The sequence below is a fragment of the Canis aureus genome, chromosome 35 (assembly GCF_053574225.1).
Source record: "Canis aureus isolate CA01 chromosome 35, VMU_Caureus_v.1.0, whole genome shotgun sequence".
Classification (NCBI taxonomy): Eukaryota; Metazoa; Chordata; class Mammalia; order Carnivora; family Canidae; genus Canis; species Canis aureus.
Genome location: NC_135645.1, coordinates 17,129,804 through 17,157,006, shown reverse-complemented (window position 1 = coordinate 17,157,006; position 27,203 = coordinate 17,129,804). Strand labels below are relative to the sequence as shown.

At 39.0% G+C, this 27,203-nt stretch overlaps 1 protein-coding gene across 3 annotated transcripts in view; it reads right to left on the bottom strand.

Annotated features, from left to right (window-relative positions):
• The window catches only part of MORC1 (MORC family CW-type zinc finger 1), a 184,230-nt gene that overhangs the window by 78,115 nt on the left and 78,912 nt on the right, over nt 1-27,203 (bottom strand). For all 3 annotated transcript variants that reach the window (XR_013372621.1, XR_013372620.1, XM_077884615.1), the window contains exons 15-17: nt 22,255-22,383; nt 18,984-19,089; nt 13,950-14,088 (exon numbers count right to left, since the gene is read on the bottom strand). Coding sequence is in view for 1 of the 3 variants with exons in the window: in XM_077884615.1 (XP_077740741.1) it covers nt 13,950-14,088; nt 18,984-19,089; nt 22,255-22,383 (374 nt within the window). In the remaining 2 variants the exon portion in view is untranslated. The remainder of the gene's footprint in view (nt 1-13,949; nt 14,089-18,983; nt 19,090-22,254; nt 22,384-27,203) is intronic.

Sequence of the window (27,203 nt, the reverse complement as noted above, 5' to 3'; positions counted from 1 at the left end):
GTAGGTTTATAATAAGTCTTGACATTAGGTAGTGAGAGTCCACCAACTGTTCTATTTCAATGTTATTTTTACTGCTGTTGGCACTCCACATGAATTTTAGATTGTTGGCAATTTCTACCAAAAAAAAAAAAATCTTGCTTGAATTTTGATTGAGGTTGGGTTAAGTCTACAGACCAGTTAGGGAGAACTGACATCTTAATAATATTGAATCTGCAAACCCATGAACATAGGTTATCTCTCATTTGTTTCATGTAATTTTTTAAGCAATGTTTTATAGTTTCTAGTGTACAGGTCTTGATATCTTCTTTTAAAATTTTATTTATTTATTCATGAGAGAGAGAGAGAGAGAGAGAGAGAGAGAGGAGAGACACAGGCAGAGGGAGAAGCAGGCTCCATGCAGGGAGCCTGACATGGGACTAGATCCCGGGTCTCCAGGATCAGGCCCTGGGCTGAAGGCAGCACTAAACTGCTGAGCCACAAGGGCTGCCCGGAAATATTATTTTTTTCATTTTAACTTTCAATTGTTTGCGCTAGTATGTAGAAATAGTTGATTTTTATATACCAATTTTGTACTCTGCAACCTTGCTAAGCTCACCTCACCAGTTTTAGTAACTTTATAGATTCCATCTGATTTCCTACATAGACCGTCACAACTAAAAAGAAAAAGTTTACCTTTGTTGACAATCTGAATGTCCTTTATTTCTTTTTCTTTCTTTCTTGCACTGTCTAGAACTTCCTGTACAATGAATGCTGAATTGGAGTTTAAGAGCAAACCTTCTTGCTTAATTCATCTTAAGAGAATTTAGTCTCTCACTGTAAGTACAGTTCTGGCTGTAAGTTTTTTATAGATTGCCCTTTATCACACTAAGTTTTCTTCTGCTCCAAATTTGATGTTTTTATCAGAAATTGATGTAGTTGCTTCTTTTTTGTCATGTCATTTATATCTTACTGGATTCTTTTCCCTTTTTTCTTATGGAATGATATCTTGTTTATATTTTACTGAAATGTTTTTTTCTTTTGTTTTTTGTCTTTCTCTTTTTCTTTTTTTTTTTAAGCTGCTGTACTAGTTCATTTCTTAAACATATATGAGTTAGGTGTTCTAGGACTAGCTCTTTGCTAGAGTTTTCTATAGAAAGAGAGGATAAGATTCTAGACAAGTTATTTTTTTTAACTCCACAAGTCATTTATTTTCTTCTCATCTTTATACATGCATGCGCGCGCGCGCGCACACACACACACACACACACCCCTCGGCAAATACGACTTGTTGAATACTTTCATGTGCAGTCCACATCTCCTTCTGTGAACCAGAGTAGGTCCAGGAGGGCTCCTGTTGCCTTCTGGCTATAGTAGACAGTGGCTATCTCTTTTCAATCCCCAGAAGTCCCTTCTTCACTAAGTGTATTTGTATTAATTCCTTAGATGTGCTATTGTTGGGCTCTTTCTTCCATTTCTTTCCCCTACCTCCTGTGGAGTTCCTGCATTATCTTGACAGCTTTGAGCAACAACCCTGAGCAATATTTTAGTATATATCTCCTAGTACGACTGAAATTGGAGTTCACATTTTTGTTTTCTGTTTTCCATGTTGCTCAAAGAAGACTTCCAGAAAAAGAATGGGAAATGCTATGTCTGTCTAGCCACATTTATACCAGAAGTCTCTTCTTATAACACTTTTTCGTCTCTTTATGATGGTATCACACTACATGGTAACAGGTGTGTCTGTCTCAATAAACTGTAAACTTCCAAACCCATTTTTTATCTGTAATACCTAATACAATGTTTAGCACTTTATAGGTGCTCAATAAAACATTGATAATTGATGATTTTTCAATCATTTTTTTTATTTTTCAATAAATAGATGCTCCCAGTGCTTATGGCTCATCTATTCCATACAGTTGAAACACAGCCACAAGTCTATTCTGCATGCATAATGTGACTACTTCTCCAGTCATGTTGGACATTATCACATCTTTGAGATGCTTTATAGGAAATGCTAGTATATACTCTCTTCCAAAGTTTGTATCACCCTGGGATGAGCTTTGTTCCCGATACAGCAAAATGGATTGAGCCTAGCCTAGGAACTATATTTGATTCAGTTCTCTAATTTGGGTTGTCTCATTTTTGGTACTGGCTTAAAGATAATGACTTTTGTTAGTTTCATTGTAGTGACTTTTGATCTATACTAATCACATCACTAAATTAGAATTGTGGGTAAATAAAAACGTTTATAAATTACATAAACTTTCCTCTTCTATGACTAATTTCAGAGTTGTGTTTCGACAGACGAACTTCAGATATTATGGAAAAACACAGCAAAAATTAAAATGTCTCAGCTACATTTTGAACAGAAAAACATCAAAAGTGGTGGCCAATAAAACATTTTAAGGCAATACGGGAGCCAATACCAGACACTGAAATGAGTTCCAGATGCCTGTAATAATGCCTCCAGATAAAGGCAAAATTCACTAGTAATTAGAAGAACATAGCAGTAATTAGGGGACGAGGCATTCAATGATAGCCACACTGAGTATCTTTCCCTGCATGATTCTATACCCAGAAAATTTCACTACAGTATAAATAATTTCACTATATTTGCAGTAAAGGTATAGCATATCCTTAATAATACTGGATCCAATTATTTTAACTGAGTACTTTTCATCTTTTTCCTTAATTTCATCACATGCTTTCCTCCACCTTGTAACTCCAGGAGTTGCTCAAGTGAACTTAGACCAATCTTTCCATCTCTCAAACATTCTCCAGCTCTGAAATCCTTTTACTTCCTTATCATTTATGGTTCTTCTAATTCTCTCAGGATTATAAATGCTCTTGATAGCTACTGAAACTTTTATTCTCCTTCAGTTTTTCTCTTTTCTCTCAATTTATCACACCCCCTCTTGGTTTTCCTTCCATTCCCCATCCTGCCTGAGAAAAACAAGTCATCATTTCAGCTATGCTCTGCTACACCCAGGAAGATAAACTCCAGCCTTAAATCAGTCAGATCACTAATCACTTTCCCTGTCTGCTCGGAAATTTCAGGCTGCTAAAATTTGCATAACTTTTGAACCCACACCACAAAAAAAGGCACAGTTCTCATCTTCTCTGGACTTCTTCTTTTACTATCCTTAGCTCTGTCCCTCCTGACAAAGATTGTTCCAAAGCTTCATTATGCCCTGAACATAAAGTTTGCCTCTCACCTCAGCTGATGGTCCTATTCTTCTTTAGAAAAAGCAATACTAGATTATCATTGTTAAGAATCATATCCTTTGAGACATGTGGGTGGCTCAGTGGTTGAGCATCTGCCTTTGGCTCAGGTCGTGATCTCAGGGCCCTGGGATTGAGTCTCACATCAGGCTCCCCAAGGGGAGCCTGCTTCTCCTCTGCCTGTGGTGTCTGCCCATGTCTCTGCCCCTCTCTCTGTGTCTGTCATGAATAAATAAAATCTTAAATAATAATAATAATAATAAAAGTATTTTAAAAAGTGGACTTAGTGCAATAACCACATCATAATAGATACAAAAATACTTGCACACTTAATTTAATAACCCAGCAGAATTAAAGGGAAAAGACTAAAACAAAACATTATAAAAGTAAGGTTTGCAAAAAAAGGTTTTCTAAACCATTAAGACAAAAAGTAGGGTATTTTAGTTTCATCTATTGAAATACCTTCTGTAGAAACAGGGATAACATATAATTAGTGAACTAAAATAAATCGGCACACGTAAATGTACTAAATGAAGTTGACCTTAACGAAAAACGTTACCAGTTCCTCCAAAAGTTTTCCTTATTCCAAAGGGTAAGAGTAAGATTCCAGGACCCCTCCCAAATAGCAAAGAGATACGTGTGTATGGAGGGGAACAGAAGGTGGGTGTCCCCTCCTATATAAACATCCAGATTCCTTTTTTTTTCTTTTCTTTTCTTTTCTTTTCCTTGGAGTTCTTTACCAGTAGTACAAACTCTGGTATATGTAGAACATCAGATCTGACTCATCTCATCCATTGCCTCCAAGATACAAATTAGAGCAAATGCAAGTCAGCACAATTATTTGCTATAATTAAATAATAATTTTCTTTGCTCCAGAAACTTCATGTTTATATTCAGAATAAAATAAACAAATATAGATATTTAAAACTTAACAGCTTGTAACGAAGATGGGCAATATTCACAGGCTCTAAAATTTCGATGAGTCTTTAAAAACATCTAGTTTAATCTCTATTTATTTATTTACTTATTTATGAGAGAGACAGAGAGTGGGAGAGAGTCCCAAGCAGGCTCCACGCTCAGCACAGAGCCTGACATGGGTCTCGATCTTGTAATCCTGAGATCACAACTAGAGCAGAAATCAAGAGTTGGACAATCAACCAACTGAGCCACCCATGCACCTTTAACCCCTTTCTTTTTATTGGGGTAGGAGATACTAAGATCAAGGACTAGAGACCTGAGACAGGCGTGAGGTCTGCTGCTTAGGAACAAGAGCTGGGACCTGCAGTTAAGGGCCTGACACCAGGCCAGTGCTGCCCACCATTCAGCTCCCTCCACCATCTTTAAAGAACCCCTAAGCATCCTCCCTCTGTACCGCCTTCCAAAGAGATCACTGTCCTCCAATATCTGCCTAATAGAGACAGAGCTCCTCAAAAAGAAAAATTATGTTTGCTGCTAGCTATTAATTTCTCAATTTCTCCCAAACTAAAGACCTATCAATCTAAATGGAAAGATATCAGAGTAGTTCAAATAGCTCTGAAATAATCAATCTCATATTTTAAGTTTATCTGTATTCCTCTCTTGCTTATGTGACTTAAGTAAAGAGAGGCACATGGCTTAATAACAGACTGAGGAGCCTGGAGCCTGACTGTGTCAGAAGAAATCACAGTTAACCAGTTTCTTAACTCCATTCTTGGCAGCTATTTCTCTGTGCCTCAATTTCCTCTTCTACGAATGAGAAATTATAAAAATCATAGGACTGTCATAGGTTTTAAGTGAGTCAGTATGCTTATAGCACCTCTAACAGGGACACATTCTAAGCACTACTGTCATTTAATCCTTTCATTCATCCTTCTCCTTTAGATTCCTCATCTATGAGAGGTAAACAAACCATTTAAGAGACTCTTAACTATAAAGAACAAATTGACAGTTGATGGAGGGGAGGGTGGATGGGGGGATGGGCCAGATGTATGACAGGTATTAAGGAGGGCACCTGTTTGGATGAGCACTGGGTGTTGTATAGAAATGATGAATCAGGGCAGCCCCCAGTGGTTCAGTGGCTTAGCGCTGCCTTCAGCCCAGGGTGCAATCCTGGAGAGCTGGGATCGAGCCCCACCTCGGGCTCCCTGCGTGGAGCCTGCTTCTCCCTCTGCCTGTGTCTCTGCCTCTCTCTCTCTCTCTGTCTCTCACGAATAAATAAAATCTTTAAAAAAAAAAAGAAAGAAATGATGAATCACTGAATTCTATTCCAGAAACCAATATTGCATTGTATGTTAACTAACTAGAATTTAAGTGAAAATTTGAAAAAGAAAAAAAAATTCCTCATCTATGTAATATGTACAGTTAATCATTCAGGGTAGTTTTTTAATTCACCAAAATATCCATGATTATGGAAATCTTGGGGAAGAAATTAGAGAGGAGAAGTGAATTGGAAATTTAAAAAAAATGCAGTTATCTTTTACTAAAAAACTTCCTGTGGAGATCAAATGGCACAATATATGCAGAAACAAGTGGCAGATAAACCAAAGAGCAAATGAAGCTTTGGCTTCAAGACCCCTCCCCAACATAGGCCCCTTCCAAGGCTCTGTTCCCCAACTTCATATTTATATATTTTATAGTTTCTTTTTTTCTTGGGGGGGGGTGCTGCAAAACTGTACAAGCTTCAAGGTCCAAAAAACTAGATCTTCCCTTGTTCAGAAACATTTTAAATAATACTTTGTTATTTTCAAATGCCAGGAATTATTACTAATGGTCTTGACTAGAAGACCTCCTTGAGGATTCTCTGAATAGAGGAAGGATGATTCTAGATCATTATAAGGAAAAGGTCATGGGCAAATAACAGTTAATCCTCTGTGTCTGCATTAGAGCCCCCAAGTGTGTCAAGAGACCACCCTGTTTCATTCGAAGGCTGGGTCTGGGAGAGCAAGCCTGAGACAGGGGGCAGGGGAATCAGCACTCGCTGATCGAGGACAAGGTAGAAAATGGAGGTTACACTTGAACTTCACTCAAGCCTACAGGAGTCAGGATAGAGGAAGGGACCAAATTCAAAGTAAGAATATGATCAGGTGGCAAAGAGTTAACTGTTAAATCAGGAGGCACAAGATATGAGGTTTGACTTCAAAATCAGAACAATCGTGAACCTGAACTGAAAATGTGAGGCTGGGTCCTGAGTGAGAGGGGAGGTGAGGTCTAACACGATGAGAAATGGGATCCAAGCTTAGAAGGGGGAGACACAGGAATGCTGGTGCTCAGGGTGCACAGGGTTCCTTTAGAAGGGACTGAAGAGTAGCCTGCTTTGGAAGGAAGCCAAATGTCGGCACCTTACTCTGAGCGGTCAGGAAACAGGCCCCGCAGTGCTTCTGGGGCACCAGGCAGCCTCTGATTGTCCCCCAAGAGCATGCACACTAATGAAAACTGGTTGTACATGCAGTTAAGGCACCCACAGAATTTTTATAGGGCAGAGATCCAATAGGTGTACTTGCTTCGAAACCCAAATTAGTATTCCCTCCAGTGAAAATCATTTCAGCAAACACCTGAACTTCTATGCTCTCCGTCTCTGTGGATGTGGGCAGGAATGGCTCACTGACATGCTGAGCGAGGGAGGTAATGTGGCAAGACCGCCTGCCCCTGGAGAAGCTACTTCTCTTCTTCTTGGAGGAAGGAGGAGTTCCCTTTGGAATCACATTCCTATGGGCCCCCAGCAGCCGCACTGGGTCCTGTTTGGGAGACCCAGGAGCAGACAACAATGGATGAAATTTCTTGATCCCAAATTCCAGGGCAGAATGGAGTAATCTGTGAAGCCAGGAACAGGGGGTGTCCTGGGCTCCTCACACCACACTGCTCCCTGCAGTGTCCTGCTCTGGCTGTCTTGATGTGCCTCTAACTACTGGCACTGCCCCAGTTTGTTCAGTAAGCCACAGTGCTGTCCTGTCAGGAAGCTTGACATCAGCGCCTCAGGAAAAGGATGAGTTAGAAAATAATCTGGACAAGCAACTCCAGTTAAGAAAGTGAGTATCTTCTGGTAGCCATCTACTGTGCCCAACGCTGAGCCAGGTGTGGTGATGGGAGGTACACGAGAGAAAGAACACATGATATCCATTCTCAACGAACTGCTAAACTACTCTGACAGAAGCAACTCACTTAATATCTCATTTGCTATGCTGTGAGCACAGGGCCCGCAAGTGTGAGTATATTATGCATTATTCCTTTTGGAAAAACAATGCATCACCACAGAGAAATGAGATCTTTGTACCAAGAGTAATAAAGTAAAATATCTCAACTACAGTGACTATAATAGCTTCTTGTTAGACAAGGGTCTTTGGGTATCATAAATTTTAAACCATGGCAGTTTATGTAAGAAGGCTGAAAAGTACTCTTGATGAATAAATATATTTTCTAAGGCATCTGTCTCTGTGGTTATACAGATTTGAAATCTCAGCATCCTACGCAATAGTGACACATTTAAAAGATTAAATTCTAAATGGGAAAATGCATTCATACTCTTCATTACAAAGTTGTATTCAGATATGCCATTTCAATTTGAAAAACATAGCTAAAAGTTCAGGAAGCCTTCTTTGCTCTATATTTAATGCTAAAACAACCAGTGTGGGAATTGTCAGATTACACTATTTCATTTTTTTGTGTCCACGGAAGCACTGCAAAAGAACAGAATGCTATTGCTGGAATTCCTTTTCAACAAGCACGACATTTTACACAGGCTCTGCACTTGATGCCAAGACCATGATCATGGCAAACAAAATCCAAATACAGTCTCTATAACTCCCATACAAATGCCACACCTTATTTTGACCAAGTGTAAGAACACTTTGGTCTCCAATAATATATGCAGAAAGAGTTAAGTCTAACCTTTGCAGAGTCAATCAATTTGGTAAAATGGAAAATACTTGGCCTTGGACCTATTTGTGAAGAGTTCTGCATAAATCAAATTATTCCTTCAATCCTTCATTCATCGTTTGGTAAGTACTTAGTACATGAAAGGTCCAGGCGTAGGTTTTGGAGGATGGAGAGATGAATAAAAATGGTCCCTTGTTTCTAAAAGTTTATGGTTTAAGGCACCTGGGTGGCTCAGTCAGTTAAGTGTCTGCCTTCGGCTCAAGTCATGATCCCAGGTCCTGGGATCAAGCTCCGCATCAGGCTCCCTGCTCAGTGGGGATTCTGCTTCTTCCTCTCCCTCTGCCCCACCCCTTGCTTGTGCATTCTTTCTCTCAAATAAATAAAATCTTTAAAAAAATTTTTTTAAATAAAAGTTTACAGCCTAAGAGGAGACAGAAGAGACACATGAGTAATTATTACACCAGGTAGAAAATAAAACATGTTCTAAGGAAGACCCATTAAGGACAAAGAGAACTGGAAAGAAGACATTTTTACAGGGAGGAAATGAGAAAAAAACCTCATGCAAGAATGGCATTATTTTTAGATCTTAAGGAAGAGAAAAAGAAACAGTGGCCACTCCAGACAATATGGAAGGAATGGAAATGGAGAGCATAGCTAAGGACTAGGGCATGGCTAGGGGAGATCCCATAGAGGGGAGGAAACTACAGATGACCTTGGAACAACACAGGGGATTTGGGACACCAACACCTGCAGAGCTGAAAGTCTGTATACAGTTTTTGACTCCCCCAAAAACTGAACCACTAATAGCCTGTTGTTGACTGGAAGCCTTACTGAGTCTGAAGTCAAATTAACACGTACTTAGATGTATTATATACAGCATTTTTACAATAAAGCTGGAGAAAAGAAAATGTTATTAATCAAATCATAAGTAAGAGAAAATACATTTACAATACCGTATTCTATTTCTCGGGAAAAAAATCTGCACAAATGGACCCACGCAGTTCAAACCCATGTTGTTCAAAGGTCAATGGTATTCCCAGAAAGGCAAATAGTGTCAGATTAGAGAGAGCCTAGACTGTAGGATAAGAAGTTATTACTCAGAAAAGATGAACCCAGAAAGCCCTATAGGATACATAAGTGATACAGCACACATTGCACAAGCAGGGATTATCCAAATATATGCCCATTAACGTTACTTATGTATAAGTGAGTAGAGCAGGCTTTATTCAGGGAATCAAGTTATGATGTTTTATAATGACTAAAGGCATTAAGTGGATTTAAAGTGGTACCAAAACCCCCTGAACGAGATGCACCTAAAACTATATCCCCTGTGCATGATTGTGATGCAGTCGTCCTTGCCATGTAATAAAAGGTAGGGCAAATTTGAGGACTGGAAAGCTCCTCAAATTCAGAGAAATTGATTTTTTATCTCTACTCTATGGTTTTAAAAGTACTGTTTAGGTTTATTGGAAAAAAAAAACAGAATAACAATTATCCAGATAATAGGCTACTTAGTAGCTGAGCAGTCAAGAGCAACAGGATGAAAATGAAAATGTTTCACCGTTTGGCCAGCAGGTGGCACTTGTCACTCGGTATAGAAAACAGCAGGTACTGAGAAATGAACTTGAACCGCTGAGTTAGGGACAGATTATTCATTCATCTCTCCAGAAAGGAGAAAGAGTGGAAAGGGCTGTTTCAGAAGCACAATCTATAGGGAGGGTCTTGGGTTGCTGACACAGCTCATCAGTTTACATCTTGAATCTGAGCTCTCCCATGAGGTTACTGAACTTAAGTATTTCCCTGAACAAATATGTTTTGCAGTTTATCAGTTTGTTGCCTTTGTAAGTGTTCTTAGGTTTCTGACTGTATTTATCCTTATGAGACTATGAGCAGAGCCATGCTGAAATTAGACAAAAAGGAAACACATTCCAACTTCATCATTTAAAAATGTGTGATTGATTCAGTTATTTAACCACTTTGTACTTCTTTCTTTTTCTATAATTGATATGACTGTTCTGTTGCAGGGATTACATAAGATACCATCTGTGGAAATGACAGCTTTGGATCTAGCTACTCATTTTCTCCTAAAGGACCGGATCTAACCATTGAGATACCTCTTTTTCCAGAAGAGTTCCCTGACTCACTGTAAGCATCGTCTAACCAGGGCATCAGGTACGTGGCACTCCTAGAACTTAGTCACTCGACACAGCGGTAGGGTGCGTGAGAGGTGGAGAAGGGGCTGTAGCTGTCTGTCCACTTCACGTACTTGTACCATAAAACTCTCTCTCCTAGGGACGCCTGGGTGGCTCAGCGGTTGACTGTCTGCCTTCGGCTCAGGGCGTGATCCTGGGTCCTGGGATCAAGTCCCACATTGGGCTCCCTGCATGGAGCCTGCTTCTCCCTCTGCCTGTGTCTCTGCCTCTCTGTGTCTCTCATAAGTACATAAATCTTTAAGAAAAAAAAAAACTCTCTCTCTCTTACCATTAATCTATCACTCTTGTTTGTCCTTAACACAAAACCCACAACCCCAGACTCTAAGGTCCAGAAAGGGCTTTGATTTACCTAATCAACTTTTCATTCTCCACAGCAGGATGCCTTCAGCCATGAAAGATAAACTACAAGACAGTAAGAAATGGGATGTGCAGATTTGGGTTATTTTTATATTTGTTTCCCAGTCTAGTCAATGGATAAGTAGGCACTGGTAGTGGGAGGCAGGAAGAGAGAACAAGAGGGAGCAGACCGTAATTACATGGCATGCGCCTTATTATTTCCCGATAGGAGAGAATGGGCACCACCAGTAAACACAGTGAATCATGGTAACACACTAGCCAGTTCCCGATTTTCCCGTGGCGTCTACCCTACACCTGAATCATGCCTGCACTGCACCTGAACGGCACTAGTGTCCTGTTTTTCTGGCTTTCCCACCCCTGCCTGGGTTGCATTCTAACGGAACTTCTTTTAAAAGGCAGTCAGGAAGGGAGTAAATTCACAATGAATATTGGATGGTTTTGAGTCTGGTTTCTGGCATCAGGCAGCTATCACCAAAATACAGTTTTTGAATACTTTCATGGGTTATTTCTGTGAAAGGGGAATTGAGGTCACCTTCTAGAGGTCTTCTATTCAGCAATTACTATATTTTATAATGAGTTTCATGTCACACAGATGCTGAGTCTATTTTTTAAAATATGTAAGTTTAGCATGTAATTTAAAAAACTGGCACCATGAAGGAAAAAGTCATTGTTAATCTCCCAAGTCTTCATTTATAATGTTTTTCTCACCTAGAATGCCTGCCCTGTCATTTCCCTGTTTACCCTAAATACTCTTCGAGACACAGTCAAGTGCCACTTCTTCTGTGAACCCTTCTCTGACTAAAGCTGTCCTCCTCTGGGATCCCTGGGTGGCTCAGCAGTTTAGTGCCTGCCTTCGGCCCAGGGCGTGATCCTGGAGACTGGGATCGAGCCCCATGTTGGGCTCCCTGCATGGAGCCTGCTTCTCCCTCTGCCTGTGTCTCTGCCTCTCTCTGTGTCTCTCTCATGAATAAATAAAGTCTTCTAAAAGAAAAGAAAATGACATTTAAAAAAAAAAAAAGCTGTCCGCCTCTCTCTGCGTAATAAACTTCTATTGTGGCTTCAGTTGTGATCAGACAAATGCTTAACTAGTATTGTGTGGTGTGGCAGTGGTTGCTAATTTCCAAATAGCTATTAGGCTTGGTCCACAAAAGGACCATTTATTATCTGAGTGCATGTTCTATTTATTGATCCAACAAGTATTTACTGAGTACCTACTGCTTGCCAGGCACTGCGTTAGGTAACAGATTTATGGTGAACAAAACCAAGACTATCCCTGCACTCACAGAGCTCACATGGTGGTATCAGGGGTACTCTGTCTTCCCCATAACGCCTGGCATGGGACGCACCCAAAGGTAAGTATGTGCTCAATGACAGCCTTAAAATTAACAGGTTGCCTGCCTATGGTTGGCAAATGCTAAACAAAGCTTTCCTCGATGACCACAAAACCAGGGTCAGTTAAGGGCACAGAGTGCTGAAAGGGAGTTGAAGACACTTGGATGACCTTCATGAAAAGGGGGCAAGGGAGGAGGGTGGGGATTCTTGGGTCCTTTGGACTGATGGGAACAAGTCTCTATGCAAATACTGCTAAGCTTGTTTACATGTAAAACAATCTGAATCTACAAACCTGGCTCAAGTTCTTATGAAAAACTCAACTACCAAGAAAGAAAGAAAAAGCAAAAATGGATGGCCCAAATTTGTTACCCCAACAGCTACCGTCAAAATCTCTACCTTAGTAGTGAATAAAAAATTCCAATATAAAACAAACAAAAAGGTAATTAAGACTTTGTGATTGGCACTATTACTATCCAAGGGTCAGCAGCGACCTCCATAGAAAAGAAAAAAAGCATCCAGAGACTGCAATAAAGACGGGGTCATTTCAGGAGAAGCCGTCTGCCTTGGCAAATCTATAGGGAGTGGCAAACAAGAAGCAAAAAACCAAATGAAGACATTCTACACTGGGAAGATCTGACTTTACCTACCTGTTTATTAAAATAACTGCAGGCTGTGATACCCTTACTTCTGACCTCTGTTATCAAACCCATGACTAGAGGCTCTAAGAACTGTAGATAGTTTCACCAGTTTGGAGGGACAGGGAATGCTCAAGAGAACGTGTTTGCAAAATTGACTCTCGGTTTCTTCCCAAGAGACCCAGAGACTCCAGACTAAAAGGGAAGGTCAGGTTTCTTTGATTGTGGTCCTAAGCGGTGGTGGATTTGTATGGGAGATCCCTAGTAAAGTGGGAGAGGTAAGATGAAATGAGGTGGAAAGGAAAGTTGATCTTCTCAAAGCACAGGAATATATGTAATAATAATAATAATAATAATAAGACGCTAAGCCTGAGAATCTTTATTCCTGCTCCATAAAAGAATTTCCTATTCAAGTATTTTACTTCCTGACATTTACAGAGGAGTCAACACATTTGGAAATGTGCTGCTGACCTCCTCAAGTTCTATTTGAGGAAGTTGACAGGCTATCCAATTTAAAAATGCTGAATTTGGGTATTGAACCTATAAAGTAAACAGAGATCTAATTACTTTATTAGTTAAGAGATTAAAACAGTATTTCTGCATAGCACTTTTTCTTTCCTTTGAAATTGTCATGGTTACTTATATTTACTGATGGTAATGCTTTATTTATTGAATTTTCTTAACAATTAAGTGACACTGAGTTCCTGTATTAATAGGCTAATATTTTTTAAAAGGACAACTCTTCACCTCAAAAATCCACCCTCAGGGAAGAAGCCCAAAGAAATAAAAGGAGCCTAGGCTTTGCAATCATACAGACTTATGTCCCAGTCTTGACTATGTCATCTGCACAAGGCTCTCTGTGCATCTGCAGGGTGGAAACAGATCCCCCTGCTTCTCACATGCATGGTCATGTGGATTGGCTTAAATATTACAGGTAGTATTTTTTTTTTTTTTTAACTCTCCTCCCTTTCTGAGCCTCTGGGGCACTTGAGCTTATCTCTAGAACAGTCCTTAGAGCCAAAATTAAAAGAAAGGTGACAAGGGGCACCTGAGTGGTTCAGTGGCTGAGCATCTGCCTTTGGATCAGGCCGTGATCCCTGGTTCCTGGGATCAGGAGTCCCACATCAGGTTCCCTGCAGGGAGCCTGCTTCTCCTTCTGCCTATGTCTCTGCCTCTCTCTCTCTCTGTGTGTGTGTCTCTCATGAATAAATAAATTAAATTAAAAGAAAAAAGATGACAAAAAAGGATGGAAAAAAAAGAAGCTACACAAGTTACAGGGATAAAGCACATTAGTTGATTCACACACATAAAACCAACAGCTCGAGGGTTCAAGTAGAGTTTGGGAAGACTAACAGCTCACCTGTGGCTGCTGTTCAGCCAGTCGGCTGTGGTACCTTTGCACCACCTCTTGAAGTTGTTTCTCTTTCTCAGTTTTTGATGGCGACACTGTGTTCATGGTGCCCAGAGGGATGGAAGGTAGGCGTTCTGCTTGACAACAACTGCACAATCAACAGGAGACAACGTCAGGAGGAAATAGAAAACTACCGTCAGTAAAAGATGATTTACTTCTATAAACAGATACTCCTTATGCCTTATATCCAAAACTTGAATACGAAGCAAGAGCTGCAAGTTGATGACTTTAGGTAACACACGACATTAAATCTCTAGTCTGCAAGGCAAAGAGCTTAAGGGAAAATGTGGAAGATGGCATATTTACAAGAATGGGAGAATATATATTCATTATTTCACTAATGCTTCATTTATCCTGCGTTATCATGAAACAAAGCCTTTTTGCAAAAATGCTTTTAGATAATTGAAGCTTATCTCATTATTGCCGAATGTCTTTTTCCCCAAAAAAATTCAGATAGAAATCCATATGTCTCTCTAAACTACACCAAATAATTCTGCTTCTGAAACACACCGAGCCACTGTGAAGGCTGACGGTGAAGCGAGGTGTGGGATGCGGTGCTCAGTGCCAGGCCCGGGGGTCACCCCTTTGTCCTGGGTGAGCCCCGTGACCCCGGCTGTGGCACGCTCACATCCTCTGCTCGGCTGTCGTGGCGGACCTGCTTTTGGCAGCCACTGTGCTTCCCAGCCTTACTGCTGTTCGTTCCTAATCACTGCTGGGCTAACACACGTACTATAGAATCAAGGAGAACTGCATATAAATGAACAACAAGCGGACTGTGGATGAGCCTCCCTCGTTATGGTTACATAAAATACTAATGACTTTTGAGACATATGGCTTGGGAGGTTAGAGGCCTTTTCTTTCCCCTTCTACTTTTGGTTCTGTGGCTGTGTTCTGGGGAGCTGAGTTAGCCAAACTATCAAGAGAGGGAGATGCTATAGTTTCCTTTGGGATCAAGGCTTGTCAAGGATAAGATGTTCATCTCTCATCGGGCATGGCTTTATTTCAGGCATGGCTAGGAATGTTCAGGAGTGGGGCAAAATGCCAAGCTCAATTCTAAGAGCCTGCTTTACGTAAGGGTTTTTCTATTATTAATAGGAACCAAAAAGAGGAGGAAGGGACAAAGTCTGTATGAAATGAATGTGCTATTACGCTAGGACAGGGAGAAGGAGGTTGAGACTAGAAAGAGGGCCTTCTCCCTTTTGAAACAGTTCAGGAAAAGCAAAGCATATCAAACCCATGATTTCTGTTTTTCAGGGCCACAGGATATATTTCGGTTCTCCCTAGCAAGAAGGAAGAGTGAGGAACTACAATCATATTCAAGTACAACTGTGAAAAAACACTTAATTCCCACCCCACATATGGTATTTGTTCCTATTGTTACTTTCAAAAAAGGTGGTAGAGAAACAAATCCGGGGACATCGACTATATATTTACAGCCACCTGCAGTATTGATTTGAAGGCATCTGTGGAGTGGGACCTATATAGGCTTCTATTTCATTTGAGAAAATTAACATTTAACATAAAAACATTAAGTTTTTATTCAGAAAAGAGAAACTTCAAGTATCTTAATAAAATACAATCCTTTCAATTATCTTTAAAGAATTTTAAATTGCAGTATGAGCCATGGGTATTTTAAACATCCTTTTCACAATTCAGACATTTTTGGTTCAATCAAATGATAGGCATCATTTTTACCCTACTGGTGATTCCTATTTTCAAATGCAGATAAACGCATAGCGTGAATGTAATGGAAATGGTACTGTGATAAAAAATGTCTAGCCTCCCTGTGCGTTTAAAGTGGAAAAGAAAAAGATTCTCTGGTGGTCCAAAAAAGAATAGCTTCATTTTACTTGGCCCGAGTCACCAACTCTGAATACTACCATTTGTAATACGGTGTTTTTTGCCACCACAGAGTAAACGACTGGCATTAGGCTTCCTAAAATGTAGAAGGATACCCTCAGAATCTAAAAAAAACCACAAATGAATAAGCAAATAAAAAGCAGGATCAGACTTATAAATATAGAGAACTGGTGGTTGCCAGAAGGAAAGGGGTGGGAGGATGGGCAAAATGAGCAAAGGGGAGTGGGAGATACAAGCTTCCAGTTTTGGAATGAGTAAGTCACGGGAATAAAAGGTATAGCCCTGGGAATGTAGCCGATGATATTGTAATAGTGTTGTATGGTGACAGATGGTAGCTACACTTGTGGGGAGCACAGCACAACATATACAGATGTTGAATCACTGTGTTGTGTGTAAATGTTGTACACCTGAAACTAATATAACTGTGTGTGTCAACTAAAGTTGAATTAAAACATTTAAAGCACATACACAAAGAGGATGCCTTCAGGGAGTGGGTGTGATAAGGCAGAAAGAGTACAGGTTTGCATCAAAAGGCTTGGCTTCTAGTTTTAGCTCTAGGGAGGCAAGCTGCACGAGTCACTGGCCTCACTGTTTTCTCTGAGAAACGATGAATGCTCACACGGGTATTGCGAAGAAGAAATGGGGTAACATATATAATTGCTATGTAAGAGAAAGCTGTTATTATGTTTCCTGCCCAAGTTCTGGTTACCTAGACATTGTTCATTTAAATGCTATTCCTTGGCATTAACCCTGCTGACAATTGGCAATTAACTGCAGACAATAACACTATACTGTCTGTAAACAGAGATGATGCTACATTTTACCCCATTACTCTGGCCTTTCATTTACTGAATGTTGCCTAATAACTATATTGTACTTCCCATCACTTTATTTTTTTTTCTTTTTTTTTTTTTCCCCATCACTTGAATACACCGATTTTATGTGATTCTTCTCAAATCCAATGGCATAGGGGTTGCTATTTTATGGAGTGTTCTCCAAGTACTCATGGTCATTCCTACTGTATTGAATTAGAGCTGTTAATGACTTCTAATAAAGGAAGTGTCAACTCTCAAGTAATTGCCTCATAATCATGCGTTTCTCTTTACATGTCCCCTAAATCTCTTACTGCCACATTAAGCATAGTTTTTATCCTCATCTTTTCAGTGGGAATGAAATACACATGGTCAAAATCATTGTCAGTATATTTCAAGAATCAAGGACTTAAATTATAAATATAGAACGACTCTGCATCGTAGGCTTTGAAGGACCATCAGTTTTCTGTCAATGTGGCTAAATTTCTCTTGCCTGTCATCACAAGAAACACTGTTTGGGCGTGCAAAAAAGACAGAATTGATGCAGAACTGAAACTAATCTTGCAATGCTCTGTGATGGCAACACCACTTTTCAAGGAGAAGAGGGTGAGAGTCAGAGACACCAGTTCACAGACAATGGTAAACTAGAGGTAAAGAAAGCTGGAGAGGGCAGATCTCAGTTCGTGGGTCCAATAATGCCCAAGGCTGGGCTATGAAATCATAAATATATGTTAGATCTGTGGGGAGCGACCTAAATTCTCAAAGCTTATAACTAAAAAGCCCCAGTAACCACTCAGTAAATTGTACTCCTAAGGGGCTCAGCTGGACTCAGCAAAGATGCAAAAGATACTCTGATTACATCTTATTCTAAGTGATCGACAGCGGAGTTAAAGAGATGTTCTGTTGCCTACCCAAGATTTCACAGCTAACGGAGCCAGAGGAATCAAACCCAGGCCGTCTGGCCCCAGTTTCAGAACTCTGGACTAATGCTGCGTGAAAAGCTCTTAGCTTACAGGAAGGGATCAATATTAGTAACTATTTTTAATATTGAAACTGCGCCAATCTTGGCTCTTATGTGGGAGACATTTAAGTTTCAAGCCAGGCTAGAACCCAGATAGGAGTCACAGACCTTGGCCAGTAGCCGCATGAACAGGTTTCTTAGCCCCCGTTGGGCTTCAATTTTCACTTCTCTAAAATGAGGGAAGGAGGCTAGATCAGTATTTTATAATCATGCTCCCCAGAGATCTAGGCTTTTTGCAGAGAGTATGGAATAGAAATGAGAAGTGGAGTCTTTGGCTCTCAAGATTCCCAGCTTCCAATTTAATCAGGAAAGTTCTGCATTTATCTTATACATTTGGGGTCTGGACAAATTTTATTTGGCGAAAATGAGTTCTGCTGCAAACCAAGAAACAAGAATAAAAACCCCTGGGCCATGGGGAATCTAAGAGCCTTTACCATTTTTGGCATTTTCCTTAGTCTCTAAATATGGATAATTTGGGAACTCCAGGTAGAAGGGGTAGTAGCAGCAGTATCTCAATGTTGGTGTGTGTGTGTGTGTGTGTGTGTGTGTGTGTGCTTTCTTTTTCTTTTTCTTTTTCTTTTTCTTTTCTTTCTTTCTTTTTTTTTTTTTTTTTTTTTAGGGCTGGATAAAAATAACCAAACAGGAGTTATTACTCTAATGTCTATATTAGCAATATTGATTCACTTATCCAGGCCAAAGAACTTAGAATTCCATGGAGAAACAATGTTTCATTTAGGGTGCCTACATTAAAGGGGGATCCTCATCCTTTCCCCACCAAGGAAAATAATGTAGGTCTAAAGGGCCTGTAATAACAGAGACATTCATCAATACTTAATCGGTCTTTTTCCTGTTTTAGTCTGAACTTCTTCCTCCAAGAGCACAAAGCAATGAAATCAATATAAAACTTAAATAGAAAAAGCACATGGTCTAACAGGTTAGTGCCCCTGGAGACACCCTCTGGATAAGCCTCCTTTACGATAAGGCCATATGTTGTGTGAAAATGAACTGGAAGGCAAAACTCAAACACTGGGTCATGGTCTCCTGCCGGCAGAAGCATAGAGCTGCACATCCCAAAGTTTGCAAATAGCTACATGCAGGTCTCTTATCTTGATGGAAAAGCACACTAATGAAGTATCTTTCCACAGGTGGCAAGGAGCTAGAAAGAGTTCACAGGGATGACAGCTATTAAGCTAAAATTTATCTACAGCTGACATATATTCCTGTCTCACACATATGCATTTTAGGAATTAAAAATGGATTAACAAATTCTAGAAAACTATAAAAATATACCTGTTTTCCAAGAGGTTAGGATTATTAGCACAAATCCAGAGGTCAAAAAATTCTTTTTCCTGATAATGAATAGAAGAAGGCAAGACTCTCCATTTAAGGCAAAGATCTGATAATGAAAACAAAATCACACAAAAGAAAGATCACAATCAGGAGTGAACCCAGCAGAGTAACATGTCAGACTGCACATGCCAATGACGAGGGCACCTGGCTGGCTCAGTGGGTTAAGCATCTGCCTTTGGCTCAGGTCATGATCCCAGGCTCCTGGGGTCAAGTCCCACATCAGGCTCCCTGCTCAGTGGGGAGTCTGCTTCTCCCTCTGTCCCTTGCCCCTGCCCGTGCTCTTTCCTCTCTGCCATGCTTTTACTCTCTCTCTCTCTCTCTCAAGTAAATAAATAAAATCTTTAAAAAAACAAAAACAAAACAAAAAAACCCTCGAACGTATGATGTACCTTTCAACCCAGAGACAAGTTAAGCCATGACCACACACTTTACATCTGATGGCACAACTAGTCTAGGATTCTATCAGCTACCCCAACACACCACAATAAATTACTGTTATTATTGTTGTTGTTGTTATTGTTGTTATTGGTTCAGTTCTTTCCAGCTGGTTCCTGCTCCTTTCAGCCAGAAGAATCTTGGTAATAGGTCCCTCCCCACCTCTTCCTGAACCACAAGAAGACTTCTAGTGACCCAACTCTTCCATTTTCTCTGATCAACAATCCATCTGCTACCACCACTTTCCATGTCCAACCACAAAAATAACATAACAAGGAAAATCAAGCTCTCTGAACCATTTACACAGTTCCTTGCTCTGCGCTTGTCTCTTGCTTTTACCCCATCCTCCAGCCTATTCTGGAGTTCTGACTTGTCTATTTCTTCCTTTCATTCCTTTCTTCCCTGTAGAACCATGGCACTCCAGCCTCTCTCCAAGCTCTTCTCAAATTTAATCCTGAATTCTATCCACATAGAATGGCTAATGGCTCTTAGGTAAACGTTCTGTCTGTTCATCTAAGATTAAGGCAGTATGTACAATGGTTAGGAACACATAATGTTCAAGTCACAGTGGTAAGAACTAGAACAGCTCAACCACTTTCTACCTTTATCATCTTGGACAAATTCTCTATGCTTCAGCATCATCATCTGTAAAAAGACATTAATATTATCACTTACTTAAAAAGATCATTGAGGATTAAAAGATGTAATAATGATAAAAGCCAACATTGCTGGGCATTATTTACGATGGTAAATTTTATGTGTCAGTTTGGGCCATGGGATACACTTGGGTATTCGGTCAAGCATTATTCTGAGTGTGTCTGTGACGGTGTTTTGGATGAGAACATTTGTACTGATGGACTGAGTAGATTACCCTCCCTAATGTGAGTGGGCCTCATCTAATTAGTTGAAGGCCTGCATGGACACAAAAAGGTTTATTGTTCTGTTAGCAAGAAGGAACTACTTTTCCTTCCTGACTGCTTTGAGCTGAGACATCAGTTTTTTTCTGCCTTCAGACCCAAACTAAAAGAACAGCTCTTCCTGAGTATCAAGCCTGTCAACATTCAGACTGAACCTACATCACTGGGTCTCCCAGTTCTCAGGCCTTCAGACTCAAACTGGAATTAAGCCAGTGGCTCTCCTGGGTCTCCAGCTTGCTGACTGCAGGTCTTGGGAGTCTCTAGCCTCCTTAATCATGTGGACCAATTCCCCACAATTAATATCTATCCATCCATCCATCTATCCTATTGCTTCTGTTTCTCTGGGAGAACCCTAATAATATGTTAACCTAAGAACTTTGTAAACTTTATATGTGTTGGTTCACTTTATTTACACAAAGCTGTATGACGTAGCTACAAACACTAACTCCATTTTATAAGTCTGAAAAACTGGGGCTTAAAGAGCTTAAAGAGTTGCCCAATTTCATGTAGCTCTCAGATACTGGAGACTGGATTCTGGAAGTACCCTGCACACATCAAAAACACACAGTAACTTTTAGCCATTATTGTTATCATCCAACAGGTTGTTGCATATAGTCATGAATTTCCTCAACTGTACCTTCTAAATATCTGTGTCATGTATGTTCTTCTTAAATCGCACAGCCACGCCTATCTTCAGACATTTACAATTTCTCCCCTGGACCCTGGATGATGCCAGTCAGCTCCCCACTGACCCCCACCTTTGTGTTAGCCCTCCTCCAAATCAACCTGCATTGAGCTCTCAGAGCTACCTTACTACAAGTTACATATGACGCTCAGGTCCTCCTTAGACCACTCAGGGACAAGGTGGGAGAGGTGTTCCCTGGGCCATAAATAACTACAGAATTTTGCACATTATTAAGCACTTTTTTGTTTGCCTGGCTGCCTTCCCCACTGGGTGGCAGATTCCTTGCAGATGTAAAGTATCTTTAATTCTCTAACCCTTTGTACATCGGCTAGAAGATGTATTAGAGGCACACAATAAGTTTTCAATGCTTCAGTGATGTTCTCCTACTGAAAGACTCCCAAAGCCTCATCATTACTTATCAAAGTAAAACTCCTTACTCTGGCATTCAAGGCCCTCAAATAGGTTTGCTCAAACTAAATACTCTTGTCTCTTATTATTCATTCATCATTCATTCAGTAGTCAATTACTAAGTACTATATATTTAACACCATGCTAGATATTAAAAATTTTTAAAAACCATTTTAATTATTCTATCACAAAAATTCTAGCTGAAGTATATACACTTGATATTAACACACATTCCCCCACTACATCTCCGCCTCTCAAAATTCTAACTTTGAGAGATATAGAGGAAGATGGCAGCAGAACTGAAGGAGCACAGGTTCACCTCATCCCATCACATCATCCTAAAATGCCCCAGACATAGACCTGAAGACTGGCAGAAAAAAACTCCACAACTAAAGGGAGAGAAGCGGCCACATCGAAGAAGCTAAAAACAAACAAACAAACAAACAACAATAACAACAACAAAAAAAGCTACTTTAAAGACCATGGCAAGGGCTACCTCTGTCAAGAAACCTGGCCTCAACTTCCTCCACCTCCTTTTTTTGAAGCCTCAAATAACTTTATGCCTTTTTGACATCAGTTACCTAATTTTCATCTCTATTACAATTAGTCTCATACGTTTCTGAACCTTTCCTAGACCCAACCTCCTTGAAAGCAAGAACTCTGTCCTACCCACCTCTATCTCTCCCATAACCCATTTTTTAGCACAAAGATTTGCTATTGGGAACTCACTAAATGTTTGCTGATGGGAATGAAATTCAACACTCACCACATTGAATGATGAATGGGATAGCCAGGGCTTTTCGTCTTTGATATTGAATAGTATCTAAAGATTTCTCCATGTCTGTGTTATGCTGGTATCCAAATTCATTCCAAAACAATGTTAGATTTCTATTACCTTAAAAAAAAAAAAAAGGCAGGCAAAAAATGATGAAAGAAAATTAAATCAATAAGATTAGGATGATAAGCAAAGTTTGAATATAAACACGTGTATATACAATATGATCTCAACTGTGTAAAAACTAATACATATACAGAAATAAGAAATAAAAATATTAATATTAGTTTTCTCTGCGTGGGTGAAATTTGTCTTCTGCTTTATTCTTGTATTTTCCAAACTATATACAATAAATATATTACAACTGCAATATTTTTAATAACAAAATTAAACACAATAGATGTTAGAAAAACATATACATATTGTAATAAAATATACTGACATTTAAAACTTTTTTCTTAAATACTCCCACAGAAGCGACTGTACTGATGAAACTTAAAGGCCACTCTTCAGACTATTGATAGATATTTATCATCTTGCCTCACAGCCAGTTTTTTTCACCGTTATTGTATCTCTGGTCTCCTTTCCAGTCTTATGTCCTACTGTTGCCCCAGATTCTATACTCCCCAAACATACAAAACAAAGACTATATATATTACAACACTGTTTAAACAGCAAAAAAAAAAGAAAAAAGGAAACAACATAAAAACCTAAAATAGGAAACTGACAAACTCTATTTCCAAACAAGGGACACTAGGCAACCTTTAAAAGAGGTAGTTAGAGCTAAATGCATAGTTTTGTCAAGATCTGTTGGATAGAATATTAATAACTTTTTTTTTAAAGATTATCTTTTTTAAAAGAATGAAACAGTAGGCAATTTTTGAAATTTATAAAAAGCTTATGTATACACAACTTTAATGGATATGTCTTCCTATTCCTGAAAGGAAATAACAGAAAGTTTTAATAGTAAAAGAGAGAGAGAGGCACTGGGGAGAGGGAGAGAAATTGAGAAGGGGGGGGGAGACATTTCCACTATTCATTTTTTACTTTCTGAACACCTTGAATATTTTCACATGTGCATATATTGCTTTAAAAACTTTAAAAAAAAGAATTCAGGTTTACCATTCTGTCCAATATGGTAACCACAGCCACATATGGGTACCAAGCACCTGAAATGTGGCATTTCACCAATGTACAGTGAGAATCTAACATACACACCTTGGAAATAAAATACATGCAGTAGAGCCAGCCTCATATCAGCCTTAACATATGACTGTATAATCCATGCAAAATACAAATAAATATCCCACTCCTTACTATTCATGTTAAAGTTTAGGTTCAGCATGTCACATGCCATTAAGACCAGCAAGGAAGGAACTCAGTCTTCAAAAGAAGTATGAATTTGGGCCAGGCTGAAAGCTGCCCTCACAAATTCCCAGCTTTCCTACTTTGTCTCTTCACAAAACTCCTAGCAGCTCTCACATCAAATTTTGCTTCTTGGGATCCTCTCAACTCAAACTCTTGACTTTCAGCTAATTGCAGCAGTTAGTCTTGGCCCAGCCCAAACTTCACTTCTTCACTGCACATCAGATCTTGAAATATTCTTTGGTGTCTGGACAGGGCTTGTGAGACCTCATTCTCTGATTTCCACATGAACTACTCAGTTCTTACTATGTCAAAGTAAGAGGTGCTGCAGATTAAAGTCAGATGGCTTCGAGTGCTATCTCTGCCACACATCAGTTGTATAACTGGGAAGCTACCGAATTTTCTTATCATAAAGTGTTTACAACAACTTTCCTTACAGAGTTATCACAAAGAATAAATGCGGTGTATTAAAAACTATAGCATTCTGCAGAAATTTAAGTCACTGCTGTATTATATTCATCTTCTCTCTAAATATTGCTTCCCCAAGGATACTGTACCTTTTCAAAGGAGGAACTGTGCTTTATAACTTTGCATCCCCTCAACACAGAGCTCAGCATCCTGCACATAACAAGCCCTCAAAAAATGTTGCTACTAATCTTGACAGAATACCTTACTAATGTGCCGTGTGGGTTAAAATGAAGGTGAAATCATCTCTCCATGAAACATTAACTAAACACAGTTAACACAACCCAACTAACTTCTAAAACAAATATCAGCTGTGAACCCCAACATAAAACACCTTAAGGGTGGTAAAACTACTAGGATGTTAGAAATACAGGCACATACCTCTCAAGGGTGCGATGATCCCTGCTCTGTGACCATATCACCCTTTAATGCTCATGCATTACATTTTACTTTACTTTATGCCTCTTTTTCCCTCTAGATAGTGAAATCCTTGAATACAGTGGCTATGTTAGGATCTTGTTTTTAGGACACACAGAGTTTAAGGTCTACTTATAAGACAAAATAATACTAAAGAATGATTGGCTATCAAAGCAGAAGACAGAGCACTCAGTAGCCCCAACATCATGAGCAGGTCTGATAGAAGGTATTATACTATTCAAAGCAGATATCAGAACAAAGAAAATAGTTATTCCCTCTGGGAGTCAGAAATGGCTTTTTCTAACTGTCAACAGAACTTCAACTCTTCAACTTTTTTTTTTTTTTTTCCAGATAGAAACTACTCCAATGTGCACAACTTACAACATGTTATTAAAACAAATTTCCAAGGACTGGACCCTTAAGACTAGGCAAATGCTTCAGCAAGTAAGCCGAAGGGATGGCAGCAGGAGGAAACATAGTGCCAGTTTCTAATTTTTTTTAATGTGTTACTCAGTCTGTAGAGATTTATACAGATACCCTAAAAAAAAAAATTCCTTCCATACAAGGGAACCTCCACCAGGCTATCAGCGGCTTTTTCAGCAGAAATCTTGCAAATCAAGAGTGTGGGATGATATAATCAAAGTGCTAAAACAAAACAAAACAAAAACGACAACAAGAACACCACCACCTGCCAAGCCAGAATAATTTACCCAGAAAAGATGCCCTTCAGAAATTAAGGAGACACAAAGAATTTCCCAAACAAAAGCTGAGGGATTCCATTACCACCAGATCTATCTTACAAGAAATGCTACAGGGAATTCTTTAAGCTGAAATGAGAGGATACTAATTAGTAACTTGAAAACATGAAAATATAAGATTCATTGGTAAATGTAGGTATATAATCAGATTCAGAATACTCTAGTACTGTCTTGGTGGTATGTAAATCATTTAACTGTAGTATAAAGGTTAGATAAAAGTATTAAAAATCACTATAGTAATTCTTAGTGGATATATCATATTAAAACATGTGAATTGTGAAATAAAGAATGTAGGGAAAGGGAGTAACAAGGTAGAGCTTCTGTATGAGATTAAAACTAACCTGTCATAAGCTTAAAATAAACTGTTATAACTAAAGCATGTGTTATGCAAGCCTCAGAGTAACCACAAAGCAAAACCTATGATAACCAAAAGTAAATCAAAACAAACAATAAAGCAAAACAAAAAGATAAAGGATTAAAAGCATTAAACTACAGAAAACCATCATATTGCAAAGGAAGACACCAAGAAAGGAAGAAACAAAGGAGCTTAAAAACAATAATTAAAACAGTAAGATGGAAGGGCACTTGGGTGACTCAGTGGTTGAGCATCTGCCTTTGGCTCAGTTTGTGATCCTGGGGTCCTAGGATCAAGTCCCATATCAGATTCCCCGCAGGGAGTCTGCTTCTCCCTCTGCCTATGTTTCTGCCTCTCTCTGTGTCTTTGATGAATAAATAAATAAAATCTTTAAAAAACTCAATAAGATGGCAATAATAAGTCCTTATCTATCAATATTTATGTAAAATGTAAATAGATTAAATTCTCTAATCAAAAACATAAAGTGGCTGAATGGATTAAAAAAACAAGACCCAATTATATGGTGACAATAAGACACTTCAGTTTTAAGGATATATATAAGCTCAAAGTGAAGGGATGGAAAAAGATATCCTATGCAAATAGGATTCATTAAGAGGAAATAATAATCATATATATATGTATGTATGTGTGTGTGTGTGTGTGTGTGTATATATATATATATATATATATATATATATACATCTCCAATATTAGAGCACCTAAATACATTAAACAAATATTAACAGATTTGAAGGCAGAAATGAATGAGAATGCAATAATAGTAGGAGACTTCATTATCCCACTTTCAACAATGGATAATCACAGAGAAAAATAATAAGAAAATAATAGTGTACATGAACCATACTTTAGAGCAAATAGATCTAAGAGACACACAATATATCATCCAATAGCAGTAACATACACATTCTTCTCAAACATACCTGGAACATTCTCCAGGATAAATTATATCATAAAGAAGTCTTAACAAATTTACAAATACTAAAATCATTATGAAATATCTTTTTTTTTTAAATTTTTTTAAAATTTATTTATGATAGTCAGAGAGAGAGAGAGAGAGAGGCAGAGACACAGGCAGAGGGAGAAGCAGGCTCCATGCACCGGGAGCCTGACGTGGGACTCGATCCTGGGTCTCCAGGATCGCGCCCTGGGCCAAAGGCAGGCGCCAAACCACTGCGCCATCCAGGGATCCCTCTTTTCTGACTATAATACTATAAATGAGAAATTAATAATAGAAAAAATTCAAAAACAGGTAAAAATTAAATAATATACTCTTGAGTAGCCAATGGATCAAAGAGGAAATCAAAAGAGAAATTTAAATATATATTGAGATAAATGAAAATAGAAACAGCACACCAAAACTTAACAAATGCAATAAAAGCAGTTATAAGAGAAAGTTCATAGTGATAAATCTTTACATTAATAAACAAGATGGATCTCAAATAAATAATCCAACTTTCCACCTCAAGGAGCTGAGAAAAGAACAAATGAAACCCAAAGTTAGAAAAAGGAAGGAAATAGCAAATATCAATAGGAATAGAGAACCCTTAATTAAACTAAGA